At 32.5% G+C, this 21,643-nt stretch overlaps 1 protein-coding gene across 3 annotated transcripts in view; it reads left to right on the top strand.

The window, feature by feature from the left end:
• The window catches only part of LOC140443456 (puromycin-sensitive aminopeptidase-like), a 50,387-nt gene extending 42,470 nt beyond the window's left edge, over positions 1–7,917 (top strand). For all 3 annotated transcript variants that reach the window (XM_072534727.1, XM_072534729.1, XM_072534730.1), the window contains exons 9-10: positions 5,261–5,632; positions 7,519–7,917. In XM_072534727.1, the coding sequence (XP_072390828.1) occupies positions 5,261–5,632; positions 7,519–7,851 (705 nt within the window). In that variant the 3' untranslated portion in view covers positions 7,852–7,917. The remainder of the gene's footprint in view (positions 1–5,260; positions 5,633–7,518) is intronic.
• The last annotated feature ends 13,726 nt before the right edge of the window (positions 7,918–21,643 follow it).

Raw genomic sequence — 21,643 nt, 5'->3', positions numbered from 1 at the left:
TTGGGAATATGCCACAATTTTACTTTACAATAAGTGTAATATAACATTTTGATTTCCACTTCCAAAATCGTTTTAAATAAATAAAATTTATTAATGATTCGTATTTTAAGTACGATTTCCGAATTAAAAATCTAAACATCAAAATAAGCTTATTTTAAAGTCAGATTGTGCCTTATTTTCAATAAAAATAATTAACTGCATACAATGCCACAAACTTCATAGAAAATTATTTGGCAACATCTCGTGTCGCGTGGTCAAAGCCTCGAATCAAAGTAGGGACACAGGTAACGAGAACGAGTAGAGATGGGTCAATGCTTTTTAAATGCATTCTTTTTTTTTCGAATCCTGAGAAAACTACTAAATATTTTTGAAAAATTTAAACGCAGAATGAAAGAATACATTATTACCGAGGGCCGAAAGTGCCTGAAAACTTCTATAATGTTTATTTTAATAAGTTACAGGGGTAAAAAATAGAGAAAATTTAGTGTGATTTTGAATTTCAAATATCTCATTCAAAAAACTTCTTGTTTATTTATTCTAAGGGACTTTCGGCTCTCGGTAATAATGTAGTCTTTCATTCTGCGTTTAAATTTTTCAAAAATATTTGTTAGTTTTCTCAGGATTCGAAAAAATGAATGCATTTAAAAAGCATTGGCCTGAAATTTTGCGCCTATAGCTCTTAAAACCGATTTTCGTAAACAAGTAACTATGATTGTTTAACAGTAGTTTCAAGTAAAAGAATACAAGAATATAAACAAACATAATAACTATTAACGTTTATGTGTATATTTATTGAAGTGAAAGAAACTACTGAAGGATATATTTATTATAACTTGAAAAATAAACTCTTCTTCTACTTCTTGGAGATCTTTCGATCTATTTAATTCTGAAGCTGCCTCTGGTTAATTTCCCGGGAGGTAGATTGCCAACTATCCCTCCATCTTTTAAGTGGTCTTCCTGGAGGTCTTGAACAGGGCGGGTTATTTTCTAGGGCAATTTTTGGGAGTCTATTCTCATCCATTCGTCTTACATCACTGTACCACATCCTTTTACGCTGCCTTCCCCATCTTACAATATCTTGAATTTTGCACTGCTCTCTAACGTTTGATTTTGATTTGATTTTGAACATGTGTTCACATTTACAATACTTTATGAATATAGTGGTTAAGTTAGGATATACATGGCGATGGTTTTTCCACCATTGTAATGGACTCTCGATACAGGTGTACGTTTAGATGAGTCATGTCCAATTAATTACACCATGGACTTAAGTCATCTTTATCGGTTTCTTTTTCTTGTACTGGTTGATTTTTAATAGTACAATCTTCTTTTTCTTTTTTTATAGAAATAACCAGCTTCTTAACTCTTTCTTTTGTTTTTTATCTATATTTTTATCAGAAAATCCCTGCACTTTAAATCGTGAATCCATAAATGTACATAATGACAAAGTGCCACTCTGTTCTATCCCTCTAAATCTTTTTGCTAAACCCGATATTAGTAATTGTACTACGTCGGATACTATGGATGTAAGGTTACCGTTTGCTAAAATTTTATTGCAAGATTCTTGCAGGCAGCGTACCATAACAATCACTGAACTACCCTTCAAGTATTTTTGGCCACTCATTGTACTTGTTATTTCTTTAAAAGGCCGTAAAATTTGAGAAAGTTGAGAACAAATAATCCAGTCTTCATTATTTAGATTTGGTCTAAGTCTAAGTCTGTATTAACTAATACCAATGTGGAACGGATTGCCTCTTTTAATTCGGTCATTCTTTTTAACATGTAATAGGTGAAGTTCTACCTAGTTTCCACGTCTTGGATTGGCCGTTTGGAAAATTTGTTATGTTGAAATTGATACCTTATGAGCCTTTCTGAAGATAAGGTACTTTTTTTGAAATGTGTTTTTGTCGAATTGTAGAAAAAAGACTTTTTATTTTTTTATCTATTTGTGCACGACAGCATTCAAGTGCGTCCTCCACCAATAAATTTAACGTATGAGCAAAACAATTTAAATGTTTTCATTCCAAAACATCTTTAATAGCTTTGACCATATTTGAGGCATTATCAGTTACTGCAAAATTTACTTTTCGTTTTAGACCCCACTGATAATAATTTCACTAATTTCAAAAGCGATGTTTTCTGAATTATGGTTTCCAGAAAAATGGCAGCAACCTAATAAAACCGTTTTAAATTCTAAATTTTCGGTTAAATATTGTCCTGTTAAAGCGATATAACTCTCAGTTACTCCATATGTCCAGAGGCCAGTAGTAATACAGATATTTTCTACTTCTTTAACAACTTGTGATCTAATAATTTGCTCAGTTTTGATATAACATTCCTGAAGTAATAAACCTGACGTAATGAACAAGTTTTTCTTGTTGGCGGTTTATATCCAGGAATCCACCCTGCAAACTTTTTAAAAGCTCGTTCTTCAACTATGAAAAACGGATGAAACGAGTCTTTGCATAGGTTTAGTAAATCCATATCTGTTTCTTTTGTTCTAAACTAAACGCTTGGGTGGCGGTGGCAGTATGTCAGTACTTGTAGTAGAAGTAGTCGAAACGGACAGAAATGCGTCAGGAGAAGTTTCAATCATTGCAATATTCAGAAAGTGGACCAAAAAATCTGCATCTTCTACAAATGTGCATTTTTTGAAAATAAAATTATTATTCTTATACTAGGTCAATAATTTTGACTAAGAAAAATAATTCTTAGTTGAATATTTACAATAACTAAATCCTTTAACGAACTATCAATAAAGATTTGAAATCGAAAATGCAGATCAATCGTAAATCGAAACTCATTCATTAATAAGAATACCTAGTTATAAAAAACAAAGGAAAGAGTTAAGAAGCTGGTTATTTCTATAAAAAAAGAAAAAGAAGATTGTACTAGTGAAAATCAACCAGTACAAGAAAAATAAACTGATAAAGATGACTTAAGTCCATGGTGTATTTTTGATGAATTAATTGGACATGACTCATCTAAACATACACCTGTATCGAGAGATATAAAAGAAGTCGGCATGTATTTGTCTGATGATATTAAACACAAAAAATTTCGAACGGAGATTGAAACTGTCCATTACAGTGGCGGAAAAACCATCGCCATGTATATCCTAACTTAACCACTATATTCATAAAATATTGTAATATTGTAACAAAACCTGTTCCTTGTGAACACATATTAAAAACCTAGTTTAATTTTAAATAAAAGAAGAACACGTTTATCAAGAAAAGTGGAAAAACATATGTTTTTAAAATGTCAATTTAGACGATTCGCGATTTAATAATGTGTAATGTAAATGATAGTACTATTTGTACTGTTTAATTTATTTTTCAAGTTATAATAAATATATCCTTCGTTAGTTTCTTTCAATATAATAGCCAATATGTTTGTTTGTGTACTCGCTTATTTGAGACTACTGCTAAACAATCAACTAGTTACAGTTTACGAAAAACGGTTCCGATAAAAATGTCAACGACCCACCTCTAGTTTCATGGGTATATTAGGATCGGAAGCAGAGATATGTTAGATATCTCTGATCGGAACTAATCGTCTCACTAATGGCCAATGGGTGTCAATAAGAAATATGGAGGGGAGACCAAGGGGAAATATGATTGTTATCTTTGTCTATTCGCTGAAAATATGATTTGTGTTAGATATGCTGTTAAATTTTACCATACCGACCATAAACTTTTACCTACACTGTAGATGAAACTCTAAATCTTCTGAAAACTAAATACAGTATCCAGCAAGACCACTTATCTCTCATTACACATTTTATGTCCAACACTTATTTCATCTTCCAAAATCAATTCTACAGACAAATAAATGGTGCCTCGATGGGCTCCCCACTATCTCCAGTAATTGCCAATATCTTTATGGAAGACTTCGAGACTCGAGCACTATCCACATCAATGCTCAAACCCACATGTTGGCTACGATATGTTGACGATACATTCGTCATTTGGCTCCCTGGTAGGGCACCCATACAAATTAATTCAGTCATTAATACGCTTGTTCAAAAGCCTGTAGTAAAAGGCTTTAAATTTGCGGTTCACATGTTTGCTATCAAAGAGAGATCTCTCGACTTCATGTTACTTCGTGTAGATGCCGCTGCTAGCGTACCAGGCTGTTAGTTTAATTATAATATCCAAATAGTAGACTGCATTTCATTTTAGTTTGAACTTCCACAAGTGTTCCTGATGAGGAGTTGAATAACTCGAAACACGTGTAGAACAATGGGGGAATTCGATTTGAAATGAAATGCAATCTTTTACTTTCAGATATATACATTTTATATTCATCTTACAAGGCTTCTGGGTTGAGCCTCGTCGACTGTCACTGCGCCGCGCTTTCGACATCCTCTTTTATGTCTCCTGAGCCCCAGACATTACTCTGTTCATTACTCACTACACTGCTGCTGCTGGAGACTGAGAACGGTTCGTTTGTACCGTCGATGATATAGTTCACTGATGTGACGCTTTGGTGGGGATTGGCGTGAAGATTGTTGACAACGAGATTTGGATTGGTAGATGGATCGGATGACGTTTTCTTAAGGCGGATGGGGGCTATGGTTCTGGAGTTTTCAAAATCAATTTTGTAATCTGTATGAAGATGGTGTTGACCTAGAGCTGAAATTTAACCGGAATTGCGAACATAAATAGAATATTCGTAAATCCTATGTTGATTTTTTACAATTGGTTTGTCCTATGTAAAATCGGCGGCAGTCTGCACAATGAATTTTATAAACTCTGTGTTGTTTATATGGAATGCTGTCTTTGATTGATCAGATAAGAGATGAAAGTTTTTGTTACGGGGAAGTATTGTCTTTATTTCTCTTGATTTAAGGAGTTTGTCGATTTTGTCAAAAAATATTTATCCCTATTTATTCTTATTTACTATAAATACAATATTTGTTAAGATTGCGACAACTAACGTCGAAAAATCCATACCAAAATGGATTCAAAGAAGAGGATCCTTCGACGGCCGAAGCCCTCTGCATAGCGTACGAGACAAGTACGAAGATGCTGACCACTTTTACCGACGAGACGACACTAACACAACTGTGTTATCAACTAACTGTCGATTTTTTTTTTTTTTGTTTGGAAAATATGATTTTTAATACATACAAATTACTAAGTACCTGTTGTATTGGAGAAAATGCTAATTTGAATGATATTCAAGTCCTGAAAAAATTAGACTTGATATAATTAAGTATTTATTTTTGTATTAAAATATTGTTCCTTATTTTTAGTTCCAACATAACTTGCTGTTAAAAATATATCGTTCAGTTGGTTGGAGACCCAAATCAAACGATACACACATAGATACTCTATTCAGAAGCAAACTCTTGGATCACTTTGGATCCCTAAAAGACGATGATGTAATAAAGGAAGCCAGATTAAGATTTGATAGGCACGTTGCGTCAACGGAATTACTGCCGGCTAATATCCGATCTGCTTGTTATAATATCGTAGTTTCTTCAGGTGGAGTAGCTGAATTTCAGTCTTTGATACAGTTATATAAGAAAACAGATTTAAATGAGGAAAAAATGCGAATATCCGCTGCTCTGGGTCATACTACAAATGAGGAATTAATCAAAGCTTTACTTGAATTTGCAATGTCTGTAAGTATAGAAATAATTTTATCGTTACGTACAAGAGTTTTAGAATTGGATTTCTTTGTATTATTTACATATAATAATTTTTACATTTACATATAAATTCATATAACTTTTATTATACCTATTAATGATATTCGCAGCTCAAGCTCCCCTCCTATAAAACTAAAACTATCCCCTAAAAGTATCAAAACTAAAAATACTAATTAAATACCAAAAATACTACCAAAACTTTCACATGACAGAAGAGGCGAGTTTTTGAGACTCACCGCAATATCCAGTAATACAATACCGTTTAGAGCAGTGGTTCTCAACATTTTGGAGTGATGTACTACAAAATTGTTTTTATTATTTTTGGTACCACCTAACTGAAATACATATCTAGCTAGGTAATTTAATTAACTATAATTTGGATAAAATGATATTCAACAAGAGTAAAATTGTGTAGGTTATATTTTTAAATTCTATATACAGGCAGTTAGAATAGCAAACTAATTAGTGAGGAGATTGTGCTTGAGTATTTCCACGTAACTAATTAATATCTGTTTCGGTGTTACTCAAATATAGTTAGGATCAAGTTGTATATTAAGTTGTATATTGTTTCTGTATAAGTTTTTAATATTTAGCATTGTGGAAAATCTATTCTCGCACAGGTATACTGTCAAAAACAGTATCAAGTATTATAAAGCGCGTTTTGTAAGAGAAGGGAAATCAAAATTCCTTCTTGCCCAAAATTCATCCCTTAAATCCTGGGTCGATGACTCAGCGAGAAAGGGATTGTGTAGACATTCAAATTCAGAATAATTTTCTGAGAAGTACTCGTTAAATTGCTTGATTAATTTATTAAAGTGAACATTACAACGTAACGATACCTCAGAATTTCATTATCTGTAACGAAGGTTTTAAGTATTGGAAACTGTTTGTACTTACTTGATTTGTGTGTACAAGTTCAAGCTTCTTTATGATCGATCCAACCTTATCAATAATAACAAAGCGAGTTGTATGTTTGCGTTGTACCCAAATTCAAATCGTTTAGTCTGATAAATATATCACTGAGATATACTAATTGGCACAGTTAAATTTCGTCAGTAAACTTGTCTTTCAGTCCATGATTTTGTTAAGCTAGTAATATTTTAACTTTGAAGCGAAGCTCAAATAATCGAGATAAAACTTTTCCTCTTGAAAACCACCTAACTTCTGTAGGTAGGAGCAAACTGCCATGAATACTTCGAAACACAAAAGCCGAAATAGTCTTGAATTCAATGCTCTTGACATAATAAAATTTACTGTTTTAACAGCGTCGTTCAGGACTTGCATTAATTCATGTGGCATCTATTTGACTGCCAAAGCTTGTCTGTGTTTGCTACAGTGAATAAAGACACATTTCAGTATGACTGCTTTGGTTCTTGCTACAACGTCTCCATCTTTCCTTATCATTGCACGTGCACCATCTCAACGTACCCCACACATCTCAGCCAATCCCAACCTTGTTCTGTAATAAAATCATTAACTTTAATAAATACTTCGACTGATGTTGTACAAAGAACCGCTCTTTAGCGGTAATCTTTTTGAACTGCAATGATGCACTTTTTGAACATGTAAATTATGTGTATTAAAACATAAATACAGTGGTCACTTTTGATATTGTTTATTTTGACGAATTCTGTATTTCAATATTAATTTTTAATGGTCGCTCTTGATTGAACAAAAGTGTTAGGAATAAAAGGAAATAAAAGAATAAAAAAATAGTTCTAATATGCAAAGAATAAAGAAAATAATATGAATAAATCTTATTAAAGAAATTTATATATATATATATATATATATATATATATATATATATATATATATATATATATATATATAATTTATGTATCTGTTTTATTTTTTAGGATAACGTTAAAACGCAAGATTCGGTCTTTGTATTGATAGCTGCTGCTCAAACCAAACTAGGACGTGATTTGACTTGGAACTACATAAAGGAAAATTGGAATATTATCACACAAAGGTTTACAGCAGCGACGCTTCTTCAGAATCTTATTAAACGAGTCACTCAAGATTTTGCTGAAGAATCGAAAAAGAAAGATATTCAGCATTTCTTTACAAACAAGAAAAACTCATGGATCGAAAGATGTGTACAGCAAGTGTTGGAAAGCAATGATGTTAACATAGCTTGGATAAAAAAGGATTCAGAAGCTATAAAAAAATACTTAAGCTCCATATAGATTTCATAAATACACTTATGTGATTAAAAGTTTTATATCAAATAGAATAAACATAAGTATAAACTATTTTTAAGATTTTTCTTTGCCTTTACAACGAATTACTTTATGACAGGTTTATTATTATTTGTAAGATGAATGCACTTTTTCCTTTAACTTTTAGTATTTTTTTTTTAATTACCGTATTGCTAGATTCCAGTAAGAGCCTAAGAAGGTATCCATTGAATTCTGACAGGCAACGGCGGGGGAAATCTTTTTTGGACATCTACGTCACGGAACAAGACACCCTGGCATCTTTCGGCCGAGTAGGATACTAGGTCAGAAGATCCCAGGGTAGTGCCGGATTAACCGTGTTCCGGCTAAAACCTTAACCACCATTCCAGAGCTGTCTTGCCACTCAATGAGCAAATTTATAAATAACCATACCTATTACCGTAAATCAGAAAATGTGTCAGACGTTAGGTCATAAACTAATAAATAATATTAAACATAAATTTCAGATATATATATATATATATATATATATATATATATATATATATATATATATATATATATATATACATCCTACTATCATTTTCGCATCGATACATTATGCTTTTACCATCAATTTAGCATCGTCTTGCAAAGTAGCATCTGTATATCGACGCTACTTTACAAGACCTTAATAACTTTTTTCCTGTACCTGTTACAAGAATTTTAACCATCTCATTGATTAGAGTTTTGATACCGTGTTGGTATTTTAAAATATCTGCTTTCTCTCTTTATCCCTTACTGAGTTATATAAGTTTATTCCAGAAAATGTTTGAGTCTAAAATGATGGTACAGTGAAAATATTATATATATTTAGTTCAGGGTTTTACCGTTTACTCGCTGCCATTATATACATGAAAATGTATATCCCACTTTCATTATCAATCATTTTAGCATCAGAAATTTGGCATCACTGTTGAATATAATATTACCCACAACGAAATAGTAAATTTAAGAATATATATATATTTTTTTCACCCACAAATCATTCTGGCATCATGTTTAGTTAAAAGTAACGGGTTATTATATATTGCAACTACCTATTGTATCTTCGCTCCAATTGGTCCAGTCGCGACGTACAGCCCCTCAAATGATAGGATTTAACCAATAAAATACAATAAGACAGAAAAATCAAATATAGCAGCATGTCAAAAAGGCTTTAATTATATATCTTCGTTTCTATAAGTCCAATCGTGACGTACAGTATCTCAAATGACAGGATTTAACCAACTGAAAACAATGAAATAAAAAAATTAAATACAGCAACATGTCAAAAGGGCCGTAGTCACGTATCTTCGGTTCTATTAGTCCAATCGTGACGTATAGTACCTCTAATGATAGGATTTAACATAAAGAATACAATGGGATAGAAATATCAAATGCAGAGCAATGTCAAAAGGGCCTTAGTTGTGTATCTTTACTTCTATTAGTCCAATCATGACGTGCAGTACCTCAAATGAAAGGATTTAACAAATAAAATACAATGAGGTATAGGAATTAAATGGAGTAGCATGTCAAAATGGCCGTAGTTATGTATCTTCGGTCCTACTAGTCCAATCGTGACGTACGATACCTCAAATGATACCACTTAACCAATAGAATACAATGACATAGAAATCAAATACAGCATCACGTCAAAAGGGCCTTAGTTACGTATTTTCGTTTTTAGTGGCCCAATCATAACGTACAGTACCGCAAATGACAGGATTTAACCAATCGAATACAATAAGATAGAAATGTAAAATACATCAGCTTGTCAAAAGGGCCTTAGTTATGTATCTGCGGTCTTATTAGTAAAATCGTGACGTTTCGTACCTCAAATAATAGAATTTAACTAATAGAATACTATGAGATATAAAACTTAAATAGAGTAGCCTGGCAAAAGGCTTTTGACAAAATCTGACATAACAAAATGCTAGAAATATTGGAAACAGCGGGATTGATCGATAAAGATCTACGAATAATTACAAATCTATACTGGCATCAAGTGGCAATAATAAAGGTTGAACAAGAACTGTCGGATGAAATAAATATAAAAAGAATAGTGAGACAATGCTGTATATTGTCGCCTTTACTTTTTAACTTATATTCGGAGGAAATATTTAAGGAAGCCTTAATGGAGACAACCGAAGACAAACATAATTATATACAGGATGACGGAATAAAAGTTGGAGATGCCACACTGGACAGAGTAGAGAAACTCGTGTATCTCGGCAGTAATATCAATGAGAGCTGGGATCCAACCGCAGAAATTAAAAGCCGACTAGACAAGCCCGAGCTGCCTTTGTAAAAATGAGAAACGTACTTTGCAGTCACGATCTTAGTATTGACCTTAGAGTTCGAGTGACATTTGCTACATCTTTCCTGTCCTGCTGTATGGAGTGGAAGCGTGGACTCTAACTGAGGCTATACAGTTATATTATATTATAGGGCTGTGGGTATACAGACGACTACTGAAAATAAGCTGGGTCGACAGAGTTAGAAATGAGGAGGTCCTTAGACGGCTAAACCAAACTACACAACTGGTTAATATAATAAAGAAACGCAAGCTGGAATACTTAGGTCATATTATGAGACACCCTGAAAAATATAATCTTTTACATCTGATCATTCAGGGAAAGATCCAAGGTAATCGTGGTCCTGGTAGAAGAAGAACACCATGGCTGAAAAATCTAAGGCAATGGTATGAAAAATCAACTACATCGTTATTTAGAGCTGCTGTCAATAAAGTCACGATGGCAAATATGGTAGCCAACATGATATCCAACGATCGATAACGGTCATGGAACTAGAAGACGAAGAAGTCTGGCAAAAGGGCTTTAGTTATGTATCTTCGATCCTATTTGTCCAATTGTGACGTACAGTACCTCAAATGGTACCATTTAACCAATAGAGTACTACGACGTAGAAATCAAATACATCAACACGTCAAAACGACCTTAGGTATATATCTTTGCTCCTATATATGTTATGTCAAAAGGTTATTATATTACCCATATATGGTAGAGAGAAATTAAACATGGCGGCATCTAATAACACCTTAAACTGGCAGCAATAAAACGAATTACCGCACAGAGATGTGTGGCATATTACGTGACAGGATTTAGCGAATACCATACAATTACGTCATACATCTCTTTGCATACGTCCACTTTTAGTTAACTACTTAGTATCTATTCAGTACTTTGCTTTACGGTGTTGAGGCATGGACTCTTAAACAGAAGAATGTTAAAAATCTTGAAAGCTTTGAGATGTGGTGCTACCGCCGTATACTAAAAATAAGTTGGGTGGATATAATTACAAATGAAGAGGTATTAGAAGTTATTCACCGGTCACCGCCTTTTCTGTAAATGGAGTGAATATTGTTTTCCATTTAATATTTTTTTTCAGTTGAATAATTCCTGCTGGTATTTGGTCTAAGCTTACTTCTTTTCCCCATTCAAGCTGTTTCATAGCTAATTCTACTTCCTCTTTATAGTGCCCTGTTCACCTGTTTTGGTAATTTCGGAATATTTCATCTCTTATAACATAAAACAGTTGTTTCAGATATCTTTATCGCGTTTCCTTTTTTTATGGATGAATATTCTGCCGTTTTCATCTTCTACTATTTCATATGAAGCTACACGATTAACAATTCCAAATCAAGAAAACATAAATAACACTTCGAATTATATTATACAACTAATAGTCCAAAAATGAAGAGCAAGAGGTAGATGGCCAAGAAGCCGAAATCTTAATGACGAACACAAATATAATCGACTAATCAGACAATTAAGATCAGCGCTACATGATGAAGGCAATGCCACATTTGAACACTACATTAGTACATTGTCTAAAGAAGATCATTAAGTATGAATAGCAACAAAAACACTTAAAGAGACCTGAATAACACAACTCACCATTTAAGAAAGATGACGTTAGTTGAGGAAGATCAGACCAGGAAAAAATGTCAACATTTTCAGAATACCACATAATAATAGTCAAGCAATAGAACACTGAAAACTTTTATTTTTAACTGTACGCCCATGAATGACTTACCATTTTTTAAGTAACACTTAATATTGCACTTGTTTATTGTATTTTTTTCATCTTTCAAGATAATTCTTATAGGGATATATGTATTTATAACATACGGTCTTATGGTCTTATTACGGCTTTAAGATTATTCGACCCAAATGTATCTTGTACCGCACTGCTAATTGAGAATTATGTTTGTAATGCGATAAGAGGTCCGGATATACGAGACACCAGTGACTCATGCCGCACTGATAAAAATCCGACAGGAATCTGTATTTCTATAAAAAAAGAATATGTAGATTAATTTGTTTTGTGTATTAATTTAGTTTAGTTTGAACAAGACTTGCAGTAAAAGATTTTTCTAAATATAGAATGTAAACCATATTCCCAATGCTTTGTGAAAGAGAACCAGTTTATAATATACCGGACGACGAAGGACTTCAACATCTAATTAATAGGATTACCACAATGTGTGATGAATATGGCCTTAAGCTAAACACCGCAAAGACAAAGGTGATGGTCGTCAGTAAAACGCCAACACAACCGGAAGTGGTAACAGCTTATGGTGAACAACTGGAGAGAACTAACAGTATCACTTACCTTGGTTGTAATCTAAATGAGAACTGGGATATGAGCAAAGAAATTAGAATACGGATAGAGAAGGCCAGAGCTGCATTCTTTAAGATGAAGAATCTGTTATGTGGAAACAATATTACTTTAAGTCTGAAAATTTGATTAGTGAGATGTTATGTGTTCCCTACTCTTTTGTATGGTGTCGAAGGTTGGACTTTGACGGATACACTTCTCAAGAAACTGGAAGCCTTTGAAATCTGGGTGTATCGGAGAACCCTACGAATAAGTTGGGTGGATAACAGTTAAAACAGTTAAAAATCGCAAACTTGAATATTTTGGCCATGTTATGCGCCACCCAGAGAGATATAATATACTCCATTTAATAATACAAGGCAAGGTAGACGGAAGAAGAGGGCCAGGTCGAAGAAGAACGTCATGGCTTAGAAACCTGAGAGATTGGCTTAACAGATCCTCTGCATCTCTTTTCCGAGCTGCCGTCAACAAAATTACTATAGCCAATTTGATAGCCAACGCTCGATAATCGAGCTCGGCACATGTAGAAGAAAAAAAGGACGACCTTATTTTAGAATATTGGTCGATGAATTGAAATCATTGTTCAAGAAACGAATTATTCATGTGCAGATGTTTTACTATAAAAACATGTAGAACCAAAATCTCGATTAAAAAAGTTGCAACCAGTTACTCAGGATGGAACTTAACCCCATTATTGATTTTACAAGTGATAAAATGGGTCGACAAAAAACCAGTTTTATTCCTTACATCATTTAAACATAATAGTTGTATCTTGGTTTAATCAAATGAAAAGAAAAATTATACACAAGTACTAAAACCACAAACTATTCTCGATTATAACTTGGTGAAAAAGAGTGTTGATTTTAGTGATCAAGTGGCTTCTTACCAAAGCCCAATACGCAAAATTCTGAAGTGGTACCGAAAAGTGGCAGTGAAATTAATATTTAATACCTGATTTAATACCACAGTAGTCAATGCTTAGTTGCTAAATAACAGAAAACGTAAAAAAGTGACAACCTATCCTTGAGTTCAGACTGGAGTTCGCGAAGGCATTTGCAAATAAAGAAATGTTGTAACCTTCACGACAAGTTACATCCAAAAATACCATCTCAGGCAAAGCGATGTAGATAATACAAAGAGAAGAAAGTGTACAAGATGTTACAAATTTTTAAGAAGAAGCATGATTAGTAGAAAGGCCGATAGAAAAGTTAAAAAAGTTAAAACATACTCTGAAGAATGTGATGGCAAAACTGCAATATGTCTAGTGTGCTTTATTGAATCACATTAAAAAACAATTTTACTTATACAGGAACTATTATTGAGTAAAAACGTATTGTGCCTCAAGTGGCCTTATAATATTGGATAAGTTGATAGTTTCTAGTAGAACGTTTTTATTGTTAATTACCTCCGTAAAAGTGAGTTATAGTATTTATAAAAAAATGGATGTAAATAATATACCTTCGACATCTAAAAAAGCTAGATTTGAACATAAACGTGGATTGACCACTGCTGAATTATAATCATTGTTAGAAGCATCTCGCGAAGACAATGTAGATTAAACGAATGGTGGAAGTGACCCTGATTGACTCTGATGAAATATTTGCACAAAGTCGTTCAGAAAAATCGAGGATTGCGTTTTGGAAAGAGACAACACAAACAGAATTTAAGACTTTTCTCGGGCTTATGTTCGATATGGGTACAATTAAGATGAACCGTCTGAATGACTACTGAAAAAGTATGGGTAACTTCTATAATAGTGTTGACTTGACTAGACAATTGATCATAGCCCATATTAAGAAATAACCGAATAGACAATCCTCACTTGTCAAAGAAACTAAAAAAACGTGAAGTGGTCTAAAAACTAAAAAGTCCCCTATTCAAACTGGTTTTTAATAAAAGATTTAATAATATGTTAAAGTTTTTTTAATATACCCTAAAACTGAAAGCGCAAAGAATCGATTGCAAGTTACAAAATACTTGTAGTCATACTGTTTGGACAAGTACAGTTGTTTAAATAATCGGTTTCTGTGATAAACAAATTGAATAAATTGTAAAATATTTTTTGATCTGCTTGATATTTAGCACACTTTAATAACTCATCAATTGCCATAATTTCAAGTAGCTATATTACCTGTCGTTAGGCAAAAAACAAAGTTATTAACATTTATAAATTACTACAAACATAATATCTTACAGTTTACGGTTTTTTCGTTTTTTCTTATCTCAATTATTTATGTATTTAAATTTGGTATTTGTCTACATAAAAAACTTTTTATGGTCTACAACATTTATTTGAATTGTTTTTCTTTAGAATGTATACAAAACGTTTTATAAGCAAACAATTATTTTCTTTTTGCCTTTTAAGATTGTTTAAAAAAACAAAGCAAAATCAACTTTAGTCAACTCAGTCTTTACGAATTTTTCGTCGGCTACCCCTCATACTATTTAGAATTTATGATTCTGTATAAGATTTTTTTAAACTATTTAGCGAGGTTCCGTGAACTACTTTCTTATGGCAAAGTCAAATATTATTTTTCTATGTGATTAAGCCACAATTATTGGTCGATATTGAGATGAAAATTACATTTTTAATTAACTAATATTTAACGATATGTTTTCCAATATTTAACCTTGTTTATTGTACAAATTATGTAAAAATGTGTATACACATTTTGTACAAAAAACGTTTTTTGAGAACGATTTCCTGAATGGAAATTAAAATCAAAACATTAAATAATTAAAAATGTAATTCTCATCACAATCACAACCAATATTTTTGACTTAATCCCATAAAAACCTAATATTTATCTTAAACTATTCACTGATAGCTTCGATAAAACAGGTTGGAAATTAAAATATGTAAAATATTCCCCGACACAACTCTCTGGGAAAAAATATCTAAATAAATAGATATAACAACTGAACATTGATATAAAAAAACCTGTTAGTTGACCCCAGCCGGCTGAAATCAGCCGGCTGGCAGGTAGATTCAATGTCTTTATTATTTGAACTTGACCGACCGACCAAACCGATCGATATTTTTATGTTTTCAAATATAATTTTAAGTATTAATACTGGCAACATCTATTGGCTTTAAAATGATACCAAATACAATAATTTTACCTTCCGAGGTTACAAGGATGGTTTGATGTAAAAAATTTAATATATAAAAAAATCGGATTATTGAAAAACCGACAACGGTGCCAAGCCTACAAAGGTGCTCTAAACGAACATACACGACTTATAAATAGGAAATGGTAGCATTTCTTGGTGATGCTAAACTACTGCAACGTGAAAAGAGCTCTAAATGATAGCGGGATGTATATATATATATATATATATATATATATATATATATATATATATATATATATATATATATATATATAAGTTATCGACCCATAAATTACGAACTAAGCTTTAATGAGGTAATGACCCAAGTCCAGTGAACTGAAGAACGCTGTACTTTTAATATTATATTTCATTCTGTATAAAAATCATATTGTTAGTTAGTTTAGATTCTGCTTTTATCGTAGTAAAACCTATTGTTACTATTTTGTGTTAAATAAATATTTTTTAAAAATATAGTTTTGGAAAACTCTAATATATTTGGCGTAGTCAGATTGGATGGTCAAACGGGCGTTAATAAATATAACTCTCGGTTCGTTTCTACGATTTTTTGACCATTTGAACCATATTCGCGAAGTGAATTCCAGTTGGGCGAATTGAGTAACCTGACGAGAAGATTCGTACTTCTATACCGGAGGGACTTTCAAGTGAATATTGTGAGTGTCTCTAGATCCAGTTCCAAAGCAAGGTATTCCATGGACAAGATCGCTACATTACTGTAAGTGAATTAATGTCATATAGAGAGCCTAATTTAACGCTAGATACTGATTATTCAGAGAGTAGTAACTCAGATACAGATTCTGACTCAATTTTAACTAATTTACATTTTAATTGTAATAATAAAATAATTTCAGAAATATTAAAATTAAATAATAAATTTAAAATGGCAGTTCCACAATTAAAGAAAGAATACTTAGATATGATTCCAGATTTTGATGGAAATCATACATTACTTCCTAGATTTTTAGAAATTTGTGAAAAACTTGTAAATAAATTTTATAATGCTGCGGATGTAAATGATTTTCAAAATGAATATTTGATGTCAAGTATAATAGCAAAAATAAAAGGCGAAGCCGCAATTAATATTTCTTCTTGTATTCTTAGAACTTGGCAGGATTTAAAAGATGCTTTGATAAATTCGTATTCAGATAAAAGAGTTATTTATACTTTAAGCATAGAAATTTCAGATTTAAAACAAGGCAATGAATCCCCATTCGATTTTTATAACCGAATTCAACACCTATTAAATCATCAAATATCTGTTTTGTCTACAAAAACTGAACATATGGTTGAGATTAATATTCTCGGTAGCTTTTTCCGAAATTTAGCATTAAGAGTACTGTTACGTGGGTTAAAAATTAAATTATCATATATTTAAGTTTCACGATTATTTCGATTGCTTATTAGGATTAGATAATTTAAAATTATTACAAGCAAATATTGATTTAGTAAATAATTTACTAAAAACACCTACTTGCTCAATTAAAATTTTCTATTATAGACCGGTCGCTGGCAGCACGAATTGTATAGTAGTGTCTCCACGTTCCGAACAAGTAATTAGGTTAAACATAAAAAATATAGAAAATGGTGACGTAATTATACCTTATACAAAATTAGGAAAATTAGAAATTTCCCAATGTATTACAAGAGTTGTTAATAATGAAGCCCTATGCACTATTACGAACTCATCAGAGTCCCATTTTAAAGTTGATTTAAATTCACCGATAGAAGTTGAAAAGTTCTATGAATACGAACAAATAAATCATCCCAATCTTAATTCTATATATACCGAAAAATTTTAATTTGATATTTCGAAAATTCGTACCCCGAACATATGAATACCGAAGAGCGGAATTCCATTTTAAAACTAATAAGAGAATATTCGTCTTTCACTAATAAAATAAAACATAATAAAAAACTTCTAACGAGATTCCAATATATTCTAAATCATACAGATATCCGGAAATATATCGTAAAGAAGTCCAAAATCAAATTCAAGGTATGTTAGACCAAAATATCATCAGACCGTCTAATTCTCCATGGTCCTCACCGATTTGGGTGGTTCCTAAAAAACTCGATGCCTCCAACAAACCTAAATTTTGCGTTGTAGTTGACTACCGACGTTTAAATGCTATCACTTTAGGAGATAGATATCCACTTCCAAATATTACTGATCTCTTGGACAAATTAGGGCGTTGTCAGTACTTTACCACGCTAGACTTAGCATCTGGGTTTCACCAGATAGAAATGGCAGAAGAAGACATCCCAAAAACCGTTATCAACACCGAAAACGGGCATTATGAATTTTTAAGGATGCCATTTGGCCTTAGAAATGCCCCAGCTACATTCCAGATGGTAATAGATAACATATTGAGAGGCATACAAAACGAAAAATGCCTTACCTAGATGATATCATAATATTTAGTACTAGCCTCCAAGAACATCTTATAAATTTAAAAGAAGTATTCCAGAGACTACGTGAATCCAACTTTAAGATACAGTTGGACAAATCTGAATTTTTAAAAAAAGAAGTGGCCTACTTAGGTAATATTGTCACTCCAGACGGAGTAAAGCCAAACCCAGAAAAAATAAAGGCTATAAAACACTTCCCAATACCTGCTACAACGAAACAATTAAAAGGATTCCTAGGACTATTGGAATATTATCGGAAATTTATTAAAGATTTTTCAAAAATTACAAAACCCGTAACAATGCGACTGAAGAAGAATAACGAAATAAATATTAAAGACGCAGATTATGTTGAATGCTTTAATATTTGTAAAGCTCTTCTTACAAATGAACCTATTTTACAGTACCCTGACTTTACTAAACCATTTAATCTGACAACAGATGCAAGTAACTTTGCAATAGGTGCAGTTTTAAGTCAAGGAAAAATAGGTTCTGATCTACCAATTGCTTATGCGAGTAGAACATTGAATGATTCATAAATAAACTACTCTACGATCGAAAAGGAACTCCTCGCTATAGTTTGGGCTGTTAAATATTTCCGCCCATATATTTTTGGTCGTCGTGTGACTCTCGTAACAGATCACAAGCCATTTCAATGGCTATTTTCGTTAAAAGATCCTAGCTCAAAATTAGTTCGCTGGAGACTAAAACTCGAAGAGTATGACTATGAGATTGTTTATAAAAAAGGTGCTCTAAACACAAATAGTGATTGTCTATCAAGAATACGATTAAATGCAAATGAAACTCAAGACATAGAACCCGAAACACCTCCAAATTTCTTCGACTATATAGAAAATTTTGATGAAACATTATTAGGAACCCCAAATAATGTAGATTCAGAGTCTTTGATTGTTGAACCCGATGAAATAATAAATGAATAAGATGCCAATGATGAAGATTCCCATGATAGCGACGGTGTTACAATCCATACAAACAAAGAAAATCCGATTACAGGTATACCTATATCAGAAAGCTCGGTAAACACTGGAATGAATCAAATTATTGTTACGAACTTGCTCTCGGCATGGCCCAGGTAACGGTTGCATTGCATCTCTAATACCCTTCCAGAATCTTCGCCATGTATCGAGTGCGAGAGAGAATAACCGGTCACGTAGGCGAATTAGAGGTGGGACTATGCCAGAATATTCTCGAACATAATACTTTTGGTATATATAGGTAATAATGTTAGAAGTAAGTGGAGTTGTTAAGATACTACCGAACTGTAAAGTTATAAATAAATATGTTTACATAAATTCGAACCGCTCGTTTTATTTAATCTCGCTACAGTGGTGTTACGGTGTGAGTATAAAAGAAATAAATTCAGCAGTGACTTTTGAACTTTTGAAAAGTATTGTTCGTCGGGAACATCCGCGTAGATCGATAGTGATCTTTGTACGAAAGAACATTTAAAAAGTACGTGTGTGCCTGACCAAAGATGCTGCTAGTACAACTTTCAGTAACACAGTTGCGTGAGCAACTGGAAGAACGCGATGAAGACTGCAGCTGGTCCAAGAAGATACTCCAAGAACGACTAAAAACTGTTCTTAACAAGAATGGAGATGACCCAGAGACATTCCATTTTCAGTCAGCAGAAGAAGCAGTTTTAATGAAGATAGAAGAAACTTCTAAAAAAACTGATGATAAATTCGAGACTGTTTCCAAAAGATTCGATGAAACGTCTCAAATGATTGAAGAATCTTCTCGAAAGAATGATGAAAGATTCAATGAAACGTCTCAAATGATTGAAGAATCTTCTCGAAAGAATGATGAAAGATTCAATGAAACGTCTCAAACTATTAAAGAAATAGCTAGACAAAACGACGAGAAATTCGAAAATATGTCTAGAAGATTCGACGAAGTATGTAATCAAAACAATGACAAATTTGAAGAAGTCACAAGAACATTCGATAAAGTAGAAGAGAAGATCAAACAGTTTTTTTTTTTTTTTTTTTGTTTTAATGGCATAGGCAAGTGCCATACAGCCAGTCACAACATGAAAATTTTCTACCCAGAAAGAATAAAAAGATAATATAAAATACTTAAGTAGCATTACAAATTTTAAGCATTAAAATTATTATTAAGGATAGGATAGAGATAAAACATGGGCACTCGTTTCTCGTCTAGGGACCCATCAAGACATTGCTTTTAAGACAAACTAGATTGGGTCACGGATAAAAGGTAATAACAAATGGGGTAAAACAGAGGTTAGGATTCTAATTACAGTTAAATATTAAGCTTACTTTTGCAAATAAATTCCATCAAACATTCATTTACAGCTCTTATATTTAGAGATAGCAGATAGCACATATTGTACGGAGGAAAAATTTTGATGTTGACTAAATTTTTTATTAGATCTTCAGTTTGTTTTGTGTATTTTTTACATTCGAAGAAAATGTGATCTAGATCACCTTCTTTTTGACAGTCTGGACATAAATTTGAATTTACAATTTTTAGTTTGGACAAATGACTAGGATAGCAGGCGTGTCCAAATTTTATTCTAATTATAGATGTTATATACCTTCGTGGAACGGAATAATTTTTAAACCAATAATCACTTGGGATTAAAGGCTGTATAGAAGCATATTGCGAGGAAGACTGCGTACTATATATATGCCAAGATTGTTTCCATTTACTATTGATATTATTTTTAATTATTGTTAAGGCGTCTTGTCTACAGATTTGGTGATCAGCTTGCGTTCCGGTATCAATGGCCTTTTTAGCTAATAGGTCAACATATTCGTTGTATTTAAGACCTATATGTGCTTTAACCCACAAAAAATGAACAACTCTTCGGTTTTTATGAAGGTCATAAACAAGTTTTTTAATTTGAAATACATATATATTTGAGTTGTTACTAGGAAAACTTAAAGTTTCAATGGCTAACATAACAGACAATGAGTCAGATACTATTGTAACAGATGTATTCTGAGTGTTTTCAAAGTATCTTAATGCTTCATATATTGCTACAGCTTCAGCACTAAAGATTGAAAAACTAGGATTTAGTCGACAAAGTTTTTCTGTATTAGTTGATGGAATGTAGAAAGCACACCCAGTACCAAACATAGACTTTGAGGCATCCGTATAAATAACTAAAGAGTCTGACAAACTAGATAAACAGGACCTCAAAATATTCGAGCTAACAGAAGAATTTACATGGTAATTCGGTTGTATCACAGTAATGGGTTGCAAGCACGAATAAAAATGTTCGATGTGAAGATTATCCTCTGATTTAAAGTCATAATCAAAATTTGTCAGGCTTCTAAAAGCCTCACAAAGTGGAGGTGAGTTCTTAAGTCTCCAATATCGATTAGTTAAATCTTCTTCGTTCAGTTTTCTGATATTTGAGTAGAGAGTAGTGTTTCGATTTTGTATATTAATAACAAACTTTTGACTAAGGTATTCTCTTCTATAGCCCAAGGGATTTTCTAGAGCTTCCACATGTAGAGCATTAATAGGCGTCGATTTCATGGCACCCAAACAAATACGCAATGCTGCGTTTTGAAACACATCTATTGTTTTCAGAATATGTTTACTTGCTGAA

Source organism: Diabrotica undecimpunctata, chromosome 6, assembly GCF_040954645.1.
Source record: "Diabrotica undecimpunctata isolate CICGRU chromosome 6, icDiaUnde3, whole genome shotgun sequence".
Classification (NCBI taxonomy): domain Eukaryota; kingdom Metazoa; phylum Arthropoda; class Insecta; order Coleoptera; family Chrysomelidae; genus Diabrotica; species Diabrotica undecimpunctata.
The sequence above is the reverse complement of the archived record's forward strand: the minus strand, read 5'-3'. Positions and strand labels throughout refer to the sequence as shown.